The sequence below is a fragment of the Panthera onca genome, chromosome B1, assembly GCF_046562875.1.
Source record: "Panthera onca isolate mPanOnc1 chromosome B1, mPanOnc1 haplotype 2, whole genome shotgun sequence".
Classification (NCBI taxonomy): Eukaryota; Metazoa; Chordata; class Mammalia; order Carnivora; family Felidae; genus Panthera; species Panthera onca.
Window position 1 is genome coordinate 66,578,391 of NC_138342.1, and position 17,148 is coordinate 66,595,538.

Sequence of the window (17,148 nt, forward strand, 5' to 3'; positions counted from 1 at the left end):
GCCTAAGTTCTATATGAATTCTGCTGATAATGCTACAGTGTTATTTCTCAGAGTTTAGTGATATTATTTTTTTTTTTAGATCTATGTGAATAGAGAGTATATGTATCTTATGGCAGTCTTAGATCTTTTTTCCCTATTCCCAGGTTGGACAAATTAAAGTTTCTCTTTCTGTCAATAACAGATGAGGTAGTCTACTAAGCATTTTCTATCAGAAGTTCCGGTTGATATTTTTCAGCTGGGTTCTGGGAGAGACATCAGGGCAGTGTTAATGGGAAAGTGTCAGCACACTGAGATAAGAAAAGAATAAACAGGAGTTTTGTAATATAAATATGACTCCATGACCTTTGATAATGGCACAGTCTCCAGTAGCAAGGGTCTGGTGTGTGTGTGTGTGTGTGTGTGTGTGTGTGTGTATTGTTAATAAAACACTTACCTCATATTTAAACATCAAGTACATCATAATATGGCTGTACATGTTGTACCATATATTTCAACCTTTATAGATAAGCTGTAAGGCAAGATCAGAATAAGAATGATTTTTGTTCAAGTTTGTTGTTTCCCATTTTTATAGTGTATAGGCATCTACCTGCTTCTGAACCGATGAATTTTGTAGACCTAATAAAATATATTCTATAGATATTCATTGTTCACATTTCATTTATTTTCTGTAGGTTTTGGGATCTTGCATTGAATATTTTTATATACTGATGGGAGAATATAAGTTGAACAGCTATTGGTTTAAGCATATTTGTTAAACCTTATTATAACTCTTTGGAGCTTATCAGACCTATTAATGGGGCCATTTTTTCTGCTAGGAATACTGGGATGGATAGATTTCTTGTCCTGGTGCATCAGGTTGCATTTGTTACCCACGTGAACTCCTGCCAGTGGACCCAAACTTCAGCCAAGGGTATGCTGGGGTAATAGTGGGAATCCAAGAATCTAAATTTAAAGGATATATATTCTCATCTCTGGTTATTTAATATTTGCAGACAGTCCTCTTTAATTGATATTTTCTACTGTTTTATTGTGCTCCACTTTATTGTGATTCACAGATATTGTAGATCTTGTTCTCGTTTATTTTTTACAAACTGAAGATTTAAGACTTTGGTGGAAATCACTGCAGATGTGATGGAAATAGCAACAGAATTAGAAGTGGAGCCTAAAGATGTGAATGAATTGCTGGAATCTCATGACAAAAATTGAACACATGAGGAATTGCCTCTTATGGAGGAACACAGGAAGTGGTTTCTTGAGATGGAATCTACTCCTGGTGAAGATGCTGTGAAGACCGTCAAAATGACAACAAAGGATTCAGAATATTACATAAACTTCATTGATAAAGCAGCAACAGGGTCTGAGAGGATTGACTTCAGTTGTGAAAGAAGCTCTCCTATGGGCAAATTGCTATCGAAGAGCATCTCATGCTCCAGGGAAGTCATTTGTTTAAAAAAAAAAAAAGTCAATCGCTGTGGCAAACTTCAGTGTTGTCTCCTTTTAAGAAATTGCCACAGCTACCCCCTGATCAGTCAGCAGCCATCAACATCAAGGCAAGACCCTCCACCAGCAAAAAACTCATTGAAAATTCAGGCGATGGTTAGCATTTTTTAGCAATGAAATATTTTTTAATTAAGGTAGGTATTTGTTTTTAGACACAATACTACCGCACACTTAAAAGACTACAGCGGAGTATAAACATAACATTTACATACATTAGGAAGCAAAAAAAAAAATTCACTTGACTTGCTTTATTGCAATATTTGCTTTATTGTGGTGGTCTGGAATCAAACCTGCAGTATCTCTAAGGTGGGCCAGTACAGGACAGTAGAGGGGTTCTGACTTTTGTAAAATTCTATGTCTGTAGATGCAGTAGGTCACTCACATCGAATACTACTTTAACAACCGTTATGAACAAGGACAAGAAGTTGAAAATAGCTGACAAAAATCCTGTGTAACAGGGTTATAGCAAAAGCTGGAGCCCAAAATGTTTACCCCAGGGAATCCAAACCTGCTTCCAATGGTGAAAGAATAGAATACAATGTCAAATATATGCATGAAGATATTTATAAATATTTTCAAACTAATGGCAGCTCCTACATACAATGAATATCAATAGAAATGTTATTTGACCAGATAATGGGTCCCATTGCTGTTCCTGAGTTTGAGTATTTTCAGCACAAACTGGTTTGCCTCAGTTCCAGGGGGAGCTTTTACGAAATTCAGGGTATGATAGATATCTGAGTTTATTATGTTCAGAATTCAAAGACAGGGTTCTCTGCTAAGCGGACTTCTGCTCATCACCTCATTCGCAGAGACAGACCTTAATGTGTTTATCTCGCCTTCCTTACTCAGGCTCAATTTGGGAGATGGGTCTTAGCAACTAGGCATTTTCACTTCTTTAATTGATATTGCCTACTGTTTTCTACTTTCACTAGATTCTAAGTGACTTCTCACAGAGCATGCAGCCACTTTCCCCACGGTCTAATTGTGCACTAGGATACCACTGGCCACTGTACCACTGGCCAAAATAGTAGTGGTGTAGACAAGATGCAAGTTGATTTCTGTCTCAGGCAATAGAAGGCTGAACAAAAGCAGTCAACAGTTCTATGGAGTCAGAAACCCTGACGCTTAAATCTCATTTTTCTGCCATCCTCTCTTGGTCTAAGGTGGCTCTTCTTGCTTTTGCTACCTCATCTGTAGTCCAGACAGCAAGCGAGGCATGCCTTTCCCTACAAAAGGCATAACTCACGACTTGCATACATCACTTCCACTCACATCCCACTGACAATAATCTCATCATGTTGCCACATCTAGCTGCAAGGGAGGTTGGAAAATGTGCTCTTTAGCTGGATGGACATATCCCAACTAAAACTTCCATTATCTCACAAGAAGAAAATTGACCCCTTACTTTCAAAGTTTCTTTCTCACCTTGTCACAAAAAGCTCTAGAAGAGAAATACTTAATGCATTTTGCTCCATAGACCAGAAGCTAAATGTATAGAGATAGTGATCCAATCATACAGCTCATGCTCAAAGAATTAAAATGTTGTTTATCTGCAACTGTAGTAGTTGTAATGGCTTGCTTTGCTCAGCATTATTATTATTTTCTAATTACTATTCCTGACTTTGGTATTTTTTTTTTTTGGAAGCAGCAGTAAGCCTGTGGGTTGGCTTCTACATTCTCTCGGGTCACTGAGAGCCCTGAATATTGAATATTAATCCCAAGGTGCTTCTCACAGAATAGGTGCTATCTATCCAGATCCAGCTACCACATCATGATGTAACATTCAATGATTCTCAGTGGGCTGTCACTTGTAAGACTATTCTTAAAATGTCCCTGTTTGCTACCCTAAACTTACCTTTGATAAGAAATATTCTCCAAGTGCTAAAAGGAGCTAAAGATTAATCTGTTAAAGGGACACCTCTCTTTATTTTCTTCCCACAGATGCCTCCCACCTTTGAAATAAAGCGGTGCTCCATTTTGTTGATTCTGAGTTCACCAGTTCCTTTCTTTTTATCTATTGTTTATCCAGTTACTTCCAACTACCTCCTCCAGTCTCCCTTTCGCTCACCCGGAAATACAGAAGGCCCAGGGAGCCTTGTTTGTTTTGTTAGCCACCCTTCCATTTAATAACACTGCTATCCTTCAAGGCGGTGTCTCTCTCCATTTCCTTCTAGTCAAATCAAGTTAAAGTTACTTTCCTTTTGACTGGGGACATGCTTACCTATCACCTAAATTCCTTTTGAGAAAGGCAGGTTGGCATAGCCATGGTCATGGGCAGCTCCTAATCTAAAAACAGCTCCATCTGCTTTGTGTATTCTGCGCAATTTGCCAAGGTCATGGCACTTTACTGGGTTGTTTTGACTCCGCATGATCTACACAATGCTTGCTGAGCTGAAATAATGCTTCTTTCAGCCCAGTCTCTTGTCTTGCCAGTAGGGCCAATGAGAATTTTGTGGGAGAGCCTGTTAAGTTAAATTTTATGTCGTCCTCTAATGTTACTTATCTCTCAAAATCCCTGTTTTTGTCTCCATCATCATTGTCTTATTCCCTTTCAACAGTCCACTTTGGATCTGCCATTAATTTATTGAAATCCCAAAATCCCTTTTGCATTTACTGCTAGCCTGTGCAACCTCTTGGGGGCAACATGTTTACGGTCAAATACATTAAAGAGTAGTCTGTCTTAATTCATTCTCCAGAGTATCTCCTATGAATTACAAAGAAAGTCCTCCAGTTATAACATTGTGGGATTTGGGGGAATAAGTTCATCTTGAGCTTTCACAACACGATATTTAGCAGCTGCAAAGGCAAGGAAGACAAAGCTGCCAGGTCATCCCCTGGAAATCCCAAGACATATATTTTTAACATTTGCATTCTTATTTACATAAATTTGTATGCTTCGTTCAAAAGGCGCTGACTCCAATTATGCAAAATAAAACACGCAACTCCTCTTGATCTGAGAGTGGATAATCACACATTCCAGGCTTGCTTTCCTGCTGCCCAGAGTGATTTCTTTGGCTTTTCCCTCTCTGCTCCTGGAAGTTTTCCTCCTTTATATGTACCCTCTAATCATAACCATTAATGAAGAGTTATCATTTAATTATAAGACTGGAGTCGGTCCCAAAATATTATTTTTTCAGATTGGTATTCTCTGTTATCCAATTGGGATTTTCATAACACCTTTACACCCCCCATAGCAAGGGAACAGTAGTCCTTGGTTCAGTTTGGGACACCATAACTGGGTCCGGCGTGCAGCCTTTCACCCAACAGAACATTTTTTGATGTGAGGAAGAGAGTTTGGATTCAGGGTCAAGTAACCATAGACTCAATTATTCACACCAATGCTGCTTTCCATTGACCCCTATAATTAAAAGCTTGACTTTGCTTACATTTTTGGCATCCTTTTCCCCCTTCAGGTAGATGGCAAACAGAGCTGATTGCAAAACGAATTCATTAGAGTATTTGACAGCAAATGTATAGATCCCAGAAGCCAGAGCTTTGGAGCAATCCACTCAACCCAAGACAGTCCCGGTGCCACTGTATGGATACCTGGCTGCTAATTCTGCCCTGCCAGAGGGGAGAGACCCGAGAATCACAGAGTGAAATACCATCAAACCAAGAATGGTCATACTACACTTAATTTCCTTCTGCTCTCTGAAAAGCATTCCAGAAAGTCACTCCCTACCATTCTTATAGTGCTGTTACTGTTTCTGATCAGGTGTAGGAAAACACTGAGTAAACTCAGTAAACTCAGTAAACTGTCTACTGGATGAAGTGAAACTTAGTCAAAACAGAGCCCTCCAAGGTTTATTGACATCTGATGTTAGCCTTTGAAATGTCTTCTTTCTGTCCCCACAAACTGCTGGTCTATTTAGAACCTATATTAACAAAGTTGGGGCACCTGGGTGGTTCAGCTGGTTAAGTGTCTGTCCAGCTTCAGCTCAGGTCCCAATCTCAGGGTTCAGTTTGTGCGTTAGGGCCCCGCATCTGACTCTGTGCTGACTGCTCAGAGCCTGGAGACTGCTTTGGATTGTGTCTCCCTCTCTCTGCCCCTCCCCTGCTCGTGCTCACTCTCTCTCTCTCTCTCTCTCTCTCTCTCTCTCAAAAATAAATAAAAATTTAAAAAAATTTTAAAAAAAGAACCTATATAAACAAAATAGGTGGGGCTGAAGGGGAATGAAGCAGAGACAAGGCAGTGAAGGGCTGGGGCAGTTGCCAACACATTTTGTGATGTGCGGAGAGGGTTTTTGTTTGCTTGTTTAATCTTTGTGCCAAGTGATACTCTTTTCACTAGGAACTCAAGTCAGCAGAGAGGAAGTGCAGACCCACTGAATACAAAGTACAGAAACTCAGTTCCAAGTAGCTTGGGTTGCTTCCCTTCTATGCCTGCAAAACGTCAGGCCTGCAACTGCATGAGGAAGAGGCTTCTGTTGGGCCAGGGTTTCACACCCTGTGGACTGCTGCATTGGGCGGGACTTGCCACCAAGGCAAAATTACCAGGAATCGCCAGGCAAATAGATTCATTTCCTTTAAAATTTTTTTTAATGTTTATTTATTCTTGAGACAGAGAGAGACAGAGCATGAATGGGGGAGGGTCAGAGAGAGGGAGACACAGAATCTGAAGCAGACTCCAGGCTCCGAGCTGTCAGCACAGAGCCTGATGCGGGGCTCGAACTCACGGACCATGAGATCATGACCTGAGCTGAGGTTGGATGCTCAACCGACTGAGCCACCCAGGCGCCCCGATTCATTTCCTTTTAAAAAGTACAAAAAAACTCTAACTCAGATATAAATTTAAAAAATAATAAATAAAATAAAATATTTATTGAGTACCTACAAAAAAAAAGGTACAACAAATTCTGGTTCCGCCCACAGATACCTATAAGTTGGAGAGAAAAGCCCTATTACAAGAAGTTTTGTTTGTTTTTGACTTTGTCAACAGCAGCTCTGTTTCATCCCGGGCACCGGATTGTGTGTGGCCCCAAGATGCTCTACTGGGCAAACGACAGAAAGGCAGCAGGAATCCCAGATATACTGCGGTCCTTCTGGTAAGGTGTGCTCAATATACCAGACTTAGGCTTCTCTTCCCAACATATGCTTCTCTTCTATCCCCTTCCTCAGCTTCCATTTCTTCTTCTTTTTCTTTTTTTTTTTATGTTTTCATTTATTTTTGGGAGAGAGACAGAATGAGCCAGGGAGGAGCAGAGAGAGAGGGAGAGAATCCCAAGCAGGCTCTGCACTGTCAGCACACAGCCCAATGCAGGGCTCAAACTCACAAACCATGAATGAGATCATGATCTGAGCCAAAACCAAGAGTCAGATGCCTAACCGACTGAGCCACTCAGGGGTGCCACCCCCCCACTCCGCCCCAGCTTCCATTTCTTGACATAAACAAATTGAGGATATGCTTCCTCTAGGCTTACCACGTGTATTGTCTTTCATTTATTCATTCATTCACTTGCATAATTTGTTGAGTGCTTGGATACATAGTGAACAAAATAGGTAAAAATAACAACTTACACAGCGCCTAGGTGGCTCTGTCGGTTAAGTGTCTGACTCTTGGTTTCAGCTCAGGTCAAGATCTCACTGTTCGTGAGTTCAAGCCTTGCATCAGGTTCCACATTGACAGTGCGGAGTCTGCTTTGGATTCTCTCTCTGACTCTCTCTCTCTCTCTCAAAATAAAATAAACGTAAAAAAAAAAAAATAAATTAAAACTTGCTGTTATGGATTTATATTAAATTATTTAATCTGGTGACAGTCCCATGAGGCAGGTACTGTAATGATGTCCTTTTTACAGGTGACTTTGCTCAAAGTCACATAGCAAGTGAATAGCAGAGCTGGGATTTGAACCCAGGCAGGCTGGCTCTAGCGAGCCCAAACTTAACCATCACGCTCTATACTTCTTGGTGGGATTGATGGGTATGATTTCAGGTTCAGAAGAGTAGCACTTCAGGCAAAACCTGTAATTTCTCTTCTAGAAGTAGTCGTTCATTGCACAAGAGAGTTTGAATAACAGGTATGTTGTTAAAAGTAGTATTGTGGTTGGACCTAACACTAACATGTTGAAGGGGATCAGAATATGCCACTCCCAGATATGCCAGTTTGCCAAAAGAATTATTTTGAGCTGAAGTCAACTAAGAAACAGTTCCCCATCACTTTCAGTCTAAAAGCAGGGCATAAATCTCCCTTTCTAAAGGTTATATACATTTTTATTTTTGTTTATGTTTTATTGTTTATTTATTTTTGAAGGAGAGAGAGACAGAACATGAGCAGGGGAGGGGCAGAGACAGAGGGAGACACAGAATCCAAAGCAGGCTCCAGGCTCTGAGCTGCCAGCATAGAACCTGACACGGGGCTTGAACTCACAGACTGTGAGATCATGACCAGAGCTGAAGTCGGACACCCAACCGACTGAGCGACCCAGGCGCCCCCAAAGGTTACATAAATTTTTAAATGTGTCTTCTTCTCCCATACCAGCAAGAAGATGACTTTATCACCAGAGATGATTCTTATCAATGGGTAAGGCACCAACTTGAGTCTACATAACAAACTTAATAAATAACTCTTATCAACCCATTAATTTTCTCCATATGTTTATCTTCTCACAATTTACCATTCTGAGAAGCCCAACCTCTCCCCACCACCCCCCCCCCCCGACCTTCTCCTTTCTCCTGCACTTCTCCACATTTTATTGCTTTTTGTTAAAATAGTATAAGCCCGGAATATGTAACTGCTTCTTTGGCCCCTCACTTCTTTTCTATGAAGGGCTCCTTATTTGTAGTAATAAACATTTTCTCTTGTTTATCTGTCTCTTTTTTTCCAGTTTGATTTGCATAACCCCAGGTACTAAGCCTAAGGGAGTAGAGAAAAAAAATTGTTTTTTTTTTCCCCTCTCCCCTACAATGTAAATTACTAAAAGCACCCTCTTTCCTTCTAACAAGTTCTGATAGACCAGGGAAGGTACGTTAAAGAGATCAGAGCAGGACATTGAAAGGGAGGACATCAGCAGGATGGGAGTGGGGGTAGAAGCTGAACACAGGCACCTCAGATTAACATCTCTCAGTTTAACATTTTGCTAAGGGCAAGGGTACACTAGGGCCAACCAGACCGGTCAAAATTTGGATTTTATCAACCACTTTTATGAGCTCAGTTTGATTATTTCACCCAAATAGCTCAAGACAAAAGGCATAACAGCCAACACACTCAGATCATACTGTTGAGTAAGAAATGGATTCATTCTTACTTTGCCAATTGGCTTCTCAGTCAGAGGGCTCGTAAAGCAGACTGGAGTTATGCCGCTGCTGTACATCGAAAGCTTCCATTGCTGTTCCTGCAAGAAATGAAACACATGAAGAGAGAAAGAGAGAGAGAGACACAGAGAGATTTCAGACTTGGCTGGCTTTTCTGCTGCACAGAACCATTTTCCAGTTGCTCACAATAGTGCCTCAAGCACATAAACCTAAGGGTTGTCACTTGAAGTACCTAAGTCAGCAGTTTTGCACGGGCATCTTCAATATGCAGTCTGTGCAAACTCAGTTAACCTTGTACAAGGACATATTACAAAACCGTTTAAGACATTTTGAAGGAATTCATGCACACATATTGACTTAGATGCAAAATACTTCAGCCTAATCTGTTAAGGTATCTTCCTAGAACATAAATCAGATTATGTGAATCTTTTTAAAACAAAAATAACTTTACTAATAGCTCATTGCACAAAAACACTGGCCACAAGTCATTGTCAGTCCTCAAATCTTTAATTCTATGTGGGATACTATCCAAAGTTCTCTAGCTGCTTTTCAGAATACTCCAAATAGTGACTTTTGTGGCAGGGTGGGGGGGGGGGGTTGTTTTTTGTTGTTGTTTTCCTTTTTCTTTTTGTTTTGTTTTTACTTTTTCTGCCTCAGTTCTAATTCTGTCCCACAATTTAACCTAAAACTCAAGCCACATTACTCAATGTGTTTCCTTCCATTCTATGCCTTTGTTAATGTTGTTCCCGGTTCCTAAAATATCCTTTCCTTAGTATCTGCCTATGATTTCCTACCTGTCCTATTAAGCCCAGCTCAGATTCCCTAAGAAACATTTTGCTATTTTTCTCTACTTCTTTTCTTTATTTTTAAATTTTAACTCCAGTATAGTTAACATAATGTTCTATTAGTTCAGGTGTGCAATATAGTGATTCAACAATTTTAGACATTACTCACTGCTCATCACAATAAGTGTACTCTTAATCCCTTTCACTTGTTTCACCCATCCCCCAACTCACCCCCCATCTGATAACCATCAGTGTTCTCTAGAGTTAAGAGTCTGTTCTTTGGTTGTCTCTTTTTTTCCTTGTTCATTTGTTTTAATTCTTAAATTCCACATATTAGTTAAATCATATGGTATTTGTCTTTCTCACTTATTTCACTTAGCATTATACCTTCTAGATCCATCCATGCCACTGTATATGGTAAGATTGCATTCTTCTTTATGGCTGAGTAATATTCCATTATGTACATCTTTGTGTGTGTGTGTATGTATGTATATACACAACTTTATTCATCTATTGATGGATATGTGGGTTACTCTCATACCCTGGCTATTGTAAATAATGCTGCAATAAACATAGAGGCACATATAACTTTTCAAGTTAGTGTTTTCATTTTCTTTGGGTTACTATCCAGTAGTACAATTACTGTATCATATGGTAACTCTATTTTTTATTTTTTGAGGAACTTCAGTACTGTTTTTCAGTATGGCTGTACTTGTTTGCATTCCCCTGCAACAGTGCATGAGGTTTCCTTTTTCTCCACATCTTCACCCACACTTGCTGTTTCTTGTGTTTTGATTTTAGCCATAGTGACAGGTGTGAGGTGACAGCTCATTGTGCTTTTGATTTGCATTTCCCGGATGATGACTGATGATGAGCATCTTTTCATGAGTCTGTTGGCCATCTGGATGTCTCCTTTGAAAAAGTGTGTATTCGTGTCTTCTGCCCATTCTTTAATCAGATTATTTGGGTTTTTTTTTTTTTTTTTGCTGTTGAGTTTTATAAGTTCTTTACATATTTTGGATACTAAACAGATATGTCATTTGCAAATATCTTCTCCCATGTAGTAGGTTGTCTTTTAATTTTGTTGATGATTTCCTTTGCTGTGCAGCTTTTTATTTTGATGTAGTCCCAAAAGTTTATTTTTCTTTGGTTTCCCTTGCCACAGGAGACATATCCAGAAAAAGTTGCTGTGGCCAATGTCAAAGCAGTGACTGTCTGCGCTCTCTCCTAGGATTGTTATGGTTTCAGGTCTCACACTTAGGTGTAATCCATTTTGAGTATACTCTTGCATGCAGTATAAGAAAGCTGTGCAGTTTCGTTCTTTTGCATGGAGCTGTCCAATTTTCCCAACACCATTTGTTGAAGAGACTGTCTTTTTCCCATTTCATGCTCTTGCCTCCTCTGTCAAAGATTAATTGACCATATAATCATAGGTTTATTTCTGAGCTCTCTATTTTGTTCTATTCATCTATTCATCATTTTTGTGCCGGTAGCATACTGTTTTGATGACTACAGCTTTGTAATATAACTTAAGTCCAGAATTGAGATGTCTCTAGCTTTTTCTTTTTCAAGATTGCTTTGGTTATTCAGGATCTCTTGTGAATCCATACAAATTTAGGATTATTTGTTCTAGTTCTGTGAAAAATGCTGTTGGTATTTTGATAGAGATTACATTAAATCTGTAGATTGTATTTTCCTCTACTTCTGACTAGAGTCAGAGTAAATCTCTCCCTACCACAAAGTCCATGTACTATTATTAGAGTACTTGTCACTTTCTTCTGGGAATGTGAGCTACCGAGGACAAGAACTCGTGTCTTAGTTATCTTTGAATCCTTCACAGTGTAGCACTGGTCTTATACATTGCTGTGCTCTAAACATTTGTGTCCCTACAAAAATCTGTATGTTGAAATCCTAATCTCTAAGGTGATGGTGTTAGGTGATGGGGCCTTTGGGAACTGACTGGATCGTGAAAGCAGAATCCTCATAAATGGGATTAAGGTCTGATTAATTAATTAAAAGAGACACAAGAGAGCTTCCTTGTTGTGTGAAGATACAAAGAGAAGTCTATAACCTAGAAAGGGGCCCTCAGCCAACAGTGCTGGAGCCCTGACCTCAGGCTGTAGCCTCTAGAACTGTGAGACAGAAGTTTCTGTTGTTTATAAGACACCAAGTCTATGGCATTTTGTCATAGCTGCAGGAACTGACTAAGATATATTGTAGGTGCTTTCTGTTAGAGCAATCTTTCTTTTTGCCAGCTGAATCTTTTTCTCTATGTAGTCACTAATTTCCAAAGACCCTCCAGATCCGGCTCTCTCCAGCTCCCAGTTCTCATGCCCATAACACATATTTTTCACTCTCTTTGCAGTCTTTTTAAAGGAGACACCAAGAGGATTGTTACTGAAGAAAAACACTTAACTGTAGGTACCAATAACCCCATAAAATAAAAATGACCTTTAAAAATTAATTAACAAGTATTGATCCATCCCTACCTCCTGCTGTCCATTAATTGGCCACGTTTCTTGAGTGAAAAGAAGATTTTTCAGTGGTCTTAGCAAAGGATAGAGTTTGGCCCTCTGGAATCTCTACCCCTGCTGTTACTAATTATCTTACCCTGGGCAAATTACTTGTTCCAGGGTGGCCCTGCCTGTGAATGTGGTTTGCATTATCAACACACATCATGCAGGGTATTTTGAGACTAATTGTGGAGATGTCTGTGACCTGGAAAGGTGAGGCGTAATTTCTGGGGAAGAAGCCCTGTAGTTTACCCTTAGGAGAAGTCATTCAAACATCTGCCTTCTTCCCCGGGTCTGAAAACAGGGGTTATGGTTGGATTCCAAGGGAGGTGAGGATTTCTGTCCATTAGGAGTTAAATAGAGACTAGCAACTCACTTCACAGGTCATATTCCAGCCATCAAAGTTTAATTACTATCAAACCCTGTTGGCTCAGGTCCTAACCATATTAGTGAAGCCATGATGAAAGTTCCAAGGGCTCCCATTACCAAACCCCACCTTCCAGAGATAAAAAGACACTGCATGGCACCAGGGAAAAGGTCAAAACATATCTACTTGAGATTACAACTTTTTTTTTTTTAATGAAAATGTTGATGATCAGGACATATGATTCTGTTTTAAGGAAGTCAATATGCAGACACAGTAGATGAATCTGAAGAACTCTGCCCTTCACTCTGAGGCTGGTCCAGTTGCTATGGCAACATACAACTAGTTTTCTTAGGTTGTTTTGCAGCCTGATTTTCTTTAGACTAAAGATTCCCTTGATATGTTTGCACTGCGTATAGTTAAGACTAAAAAACCCAGTAGTTGCAAAACATAGATTTCTTACCTAGAAATTACTGGTTTGGTGGGGAAATATGTGATGATTTTCGGCCATACCTACAAGGGAATTTCTGAAATCATGGGTTCATATGCAACACAAAGTAGTGATGGGCATACAGTTATTATTAGCCAGTGTCTCCCTTTTTCTGTATCTTTTCCTCATTTCAGGATTTCCACATAAGGTTTTGCTGTTGTTGTTCGGGGGGTTGAGCGGCTGGGTGGCTGGTGCTAACTGCTGCTCCGCATTGAACTCCCCATTTGCTAAATGTGGGGGACGGGGGTGCTGAGAATGGACTTGGACCAAGTGGAATTACAGAGAATTAGAGAAAAGTTGTTGAAGCCTCAGGCAGCTCCCTGCAAAAAGAGAGCAATTACTGCCCTCATCTTCTTTTCGTAATAACTTCAGAGCACCCCTGAGAAGCTACAGAACTGCTCAGAGATCCCCACAGGAAAGGTACCTGGTGTTTTTGTTCTATGGCTGAATTCCTAAAGGGAGAGGGAAGAAGTGGTTAAGGACTTGAACTGTAATTACAACCTTCAGTGTTTATCATGGCGCCTGAAAGGTAAGAGCAATCCCTGGTGCTAAAGGACAGAAATAATCTAGGATTTTAAAGGACATAAGGATCACCTGTTAGGCTCAGCTAGTTGATTGAACAGTGGGATCAGTCCAGATGGCATCTACTTAAGGGTGCATCGCTGGGCAGCTCAAATGAATCTAATAACCCTGAAGGAAAGAATGAGTCCTCCCTCAGAAATCTGATGGACATTGTTGTCCATCAGCTCCCCACCCCCCTCCCCAAAACCTTGGGGCTAGGAACAATGTGTTCTGTTTTGAGATGGAACCAGAACCTAATTTAAAGATTGCCATGCCTCCATCTAGCCTTGCCTTGTCACATTATTTATCTGGAGTAAATATGATTGGGAGTGCTTTTAAAGAACTGCCAACGCAGCACTTGAGTTGCTCCTCACAAAAGTCATCAGCTGTTTCTGGGACCTAGGATGTTGAGGGAACTGGGACATTGCAAACATTCAGTGGGAACCCAGGAAGGAGAAAGTTCCGGAAAAAGGACATGCTATAGGTCGTCAGTGTTGCTCTGGCCCCTGTTTTCTCTGGCCGCCTGACCTGATGGTTGAGGCCAACCAACAGGGAATTGGGTTCACCCCGCCCATCCCCGCTGAAGTTGCTTCCTTGCAAGGGTCAAGTGCACAGATGCAGAGGTGAGGTGGCCTTGGGAAGGGAGGAGAACTGGGTGGAGGGCCATTAAATGTTGACTCACTTAGGCTTACCCAGACTTCCTCCCTTTTTCCACATTCTAAAACAATTTTGGTGAACTTAAGTAAACTGTGCATACTCTAAGTTTTCCTACTTCCTTTTGGGTTATTATCACAGACCTAGACCAGCTCCAGTATATGAAACTCCTCTCCCTCTAAAACTTGCAGGCATAGAGTCACAGGGGCAAATGTACCCACAAATAGTCCAGTTTCTATATTTTCTGGGCAGAATTCTGGTAGAGGCGCCCTGCTTATGCATTCTTCAGCACCTCCCTCAGTACTCATTTCCCTTAAATGCTCAGCTAAATTTTTGCATGTAAATTTCCATTTCTTGGCTGTTTCACATGCTGGTTTTTAAAATGTCTCCTGTGCTTCTGCCTTCCTTTGCTATGTTTTATGCATCTTCAGTAGCACCTGTACCTACCACAAGGCTACCATTACAAAGAACATTAAAACAAGTGCTTTCGAAACACTCAACAACATTAATGGGACTCCTGAAAGAAAGAGGCACATTCCCTTCACTGCCTGCTTGTGTCTATGAGTTTCCTGCCAGCCTTTATCCAAATGCACGTATAATTAGCTACGACACCACTTTGCATCACACTCTTTTACATTTTCCACCTAACATCACATTACATGTTTTCTGTGTTATTACACAGTCTTTGGACTTAATATTTAGTGACTACATAATATTCCATCAACAAAATAGAACATAATGTATTCGGTATCTTGGTAGATATTTTTATTATTTCCATTTTTCCTCTAACTGTTTTTGAAATTTAAAAAACAGTTGTATTGAAACAATTCATGTCACATATAATTCACCCATATAAAGCACACGATGAAGGGGCGCCTGGGTGGCTCAGTCGGTTGAGCATCTGACTCTTGATTTCAGTTCAGGTCAGGAGCCCAGGGTCGTGGAATTGAGCCCCATTTCAGGCTCTGTGCTGAGTGTAGAGCCTGCTTAAGATTTTCTCTCTCTGTGTCTCTGTCTCTGTCTCTGTCTCTCTCTCTCTCCCCTCCCCCTCTCCTCTGCTTTTGCTCACTCTCTCTCTAAAATAAAATTAAAAATTAAAAAAAAATAGTAAGTGAACAATTCAACATTTTTTAGTTTACTCACAGTATTGTACAGCCATCACCACAATGTGATTTTAAAATATTTTTGTCCCCTGTCAGAAGAAACCCATTATCTACTAGCAGTCATTCAGCATCTCTCCAGTGGCTCTCCTCCCTGTCTCAGGCTCCAGGCAACCACTAGTCTGCTTTCTGTCTATATTTTTGCCTGTTCTGTACATTTTATATAAGTGGAATCATATAATATGTGGTCTTTCATTTAGCATATTTTCAAAGTTCATCCTACTGTTGTAGCATGTATCACTAATTCATCCTTTTTCATTGTGAAAAATATTCCACTGAATGGATATACCACATTTTATTTATCTACTCATCCATTTGAGTTGTTCCCACTTTGTGGATATTAATAAGGCATCCATGAATATTCATGTCCAATGGATGGGATGTATGTTTTCATTTCTCTTGACTATACACATAGGGGTGGGAATGCTAGATCATAATTTAGCTGTATGTTCCACCTTCTGAGGAACAACCAAACTATTTTTTCCTATAATTAACACGCAAGTATACTCTTTTTTTCTTTTGAATCATTTCTTCAGAACATATTTCAAGGAGTAGGGCTCCTGTGCCAAAGATATGGACCTTTTTTATGGCTTTTATTCTATACCATCCAATTATTGTTTTTCAAAAGGATTAAACTGGTTGACACAGCTAAAATTCATATTTGTCATATATGTACACATGTACATATACACACAACTCTTTTTTTATATATAGCAAACTTATGAGAAAGATATCACAATTAACTACATATTTATAGATGAAGACACTAAAGCCCACGGGGGTTAGTAACTCAGTGTCAGATGACCAACCAAAGCAGTACAACGCCCCTTTTATGGGCTTCATTACTTCAAGTGTCTGTACCCAGTATGTCCCTGGTTTCAATGAGTAATTGCTGACTATGTCTCTATACTGTAATTTCTTCAGATTGTGTCACAGTGAAACAATAAGCATGGAGTCAGAGGCACGAGCTCAAATTCTGGCCCCATAACTCGCTAGCTTTGAGATCTTGAGTAAGAGCTGCTGAATCACGATAAGCCTCAGTTTCCCCAAATATAAAACAAGATGATACCTATACCATAGGCTCGCCTAGAGGATTTAAATTAGAATTTGGCTCACCCAAACAAAAAAAAATGCATAAAAAATGTTAATATTATTCTTTCATGTGAGTAACAAATGTTCTATTTTATTCTTCCTTGATGCCCTCTTCAGAGTGAAATATCACATACCTACGAATCTCTATTATGATTTAATAGATTTCCTCCCCTTTGTCAGTCAATAAATTATCCTCTGAGTACTATAACTTAGCTCTGTGCTAAGTTTATAAGAATTTTTGTATAGAAATGTTAATAACTAATACAAAGGCTTATAAAGTTTTCAATAAAAATTTTAACAATTATAGATTATAATAATTGTAAAAGCTACAGATACAATAGGAAAGCTACAGAAGTTTATTAAATAACTTTATATAGATAAATTTATTTTTTATCTTTAAAAAATATTCAAAAGTTGGGGTGCCTGGGTGGCTCAGTCAGTTTAATGTTTGATTCTTGATTTCAGCTCCAATCATGATCTCATGGCCGTGAGATTGAGCCTTTTCATTGGGCTCTGCACTGAGTTTGGAGCCTGCTTGAGATTCTCTCTCTCTCTCTCTCTCTCTCTCTCTCTCACTCCCCCTCCCTCCCTCCCTCTACCCCTCTCCACTGTTCATGCTGTCTCTTTCTAAAATAAATTAAAAAATAAAAAATATTCAAAAGTTTACATTGTAAATCATAATTATAAATTTATTTAAAATAATTTATTTAAAATAAATATATTTTAAACATATTAAACATTTAAATATATTTAAAATAAACTATTTTAAATATATTTA

The 17,148-nt window shown here is 39.5% G+C and overlaps 1 protein-coding gene across 4 annotated transcripts in view; it reads right to left on the bottom strand.

Moving 5' to 3' along the window:
* The window catches only part of RASGEF1B (RasGEF domain family member 1B), a 642,014-nt gene that overhangs the window by 152,638 nt on the left and 472,228 nt on the right, over positions 1-17,148 (bottom strand). For all 4 annotated transcript variants that reach the window (XM_078445987.2, XM_060654774.2, XM_060654773.2 and 1 more), the window contains one exon: positions 8,745-8,831. In XM_078445987.2, the coding sequence (XP_078302113.1) occupies positions 8,745-8,831 (87 nt within the window). The remainder of the gene's footprint in view (positions 1-8,744; positions 8,832-17,148) is intronic.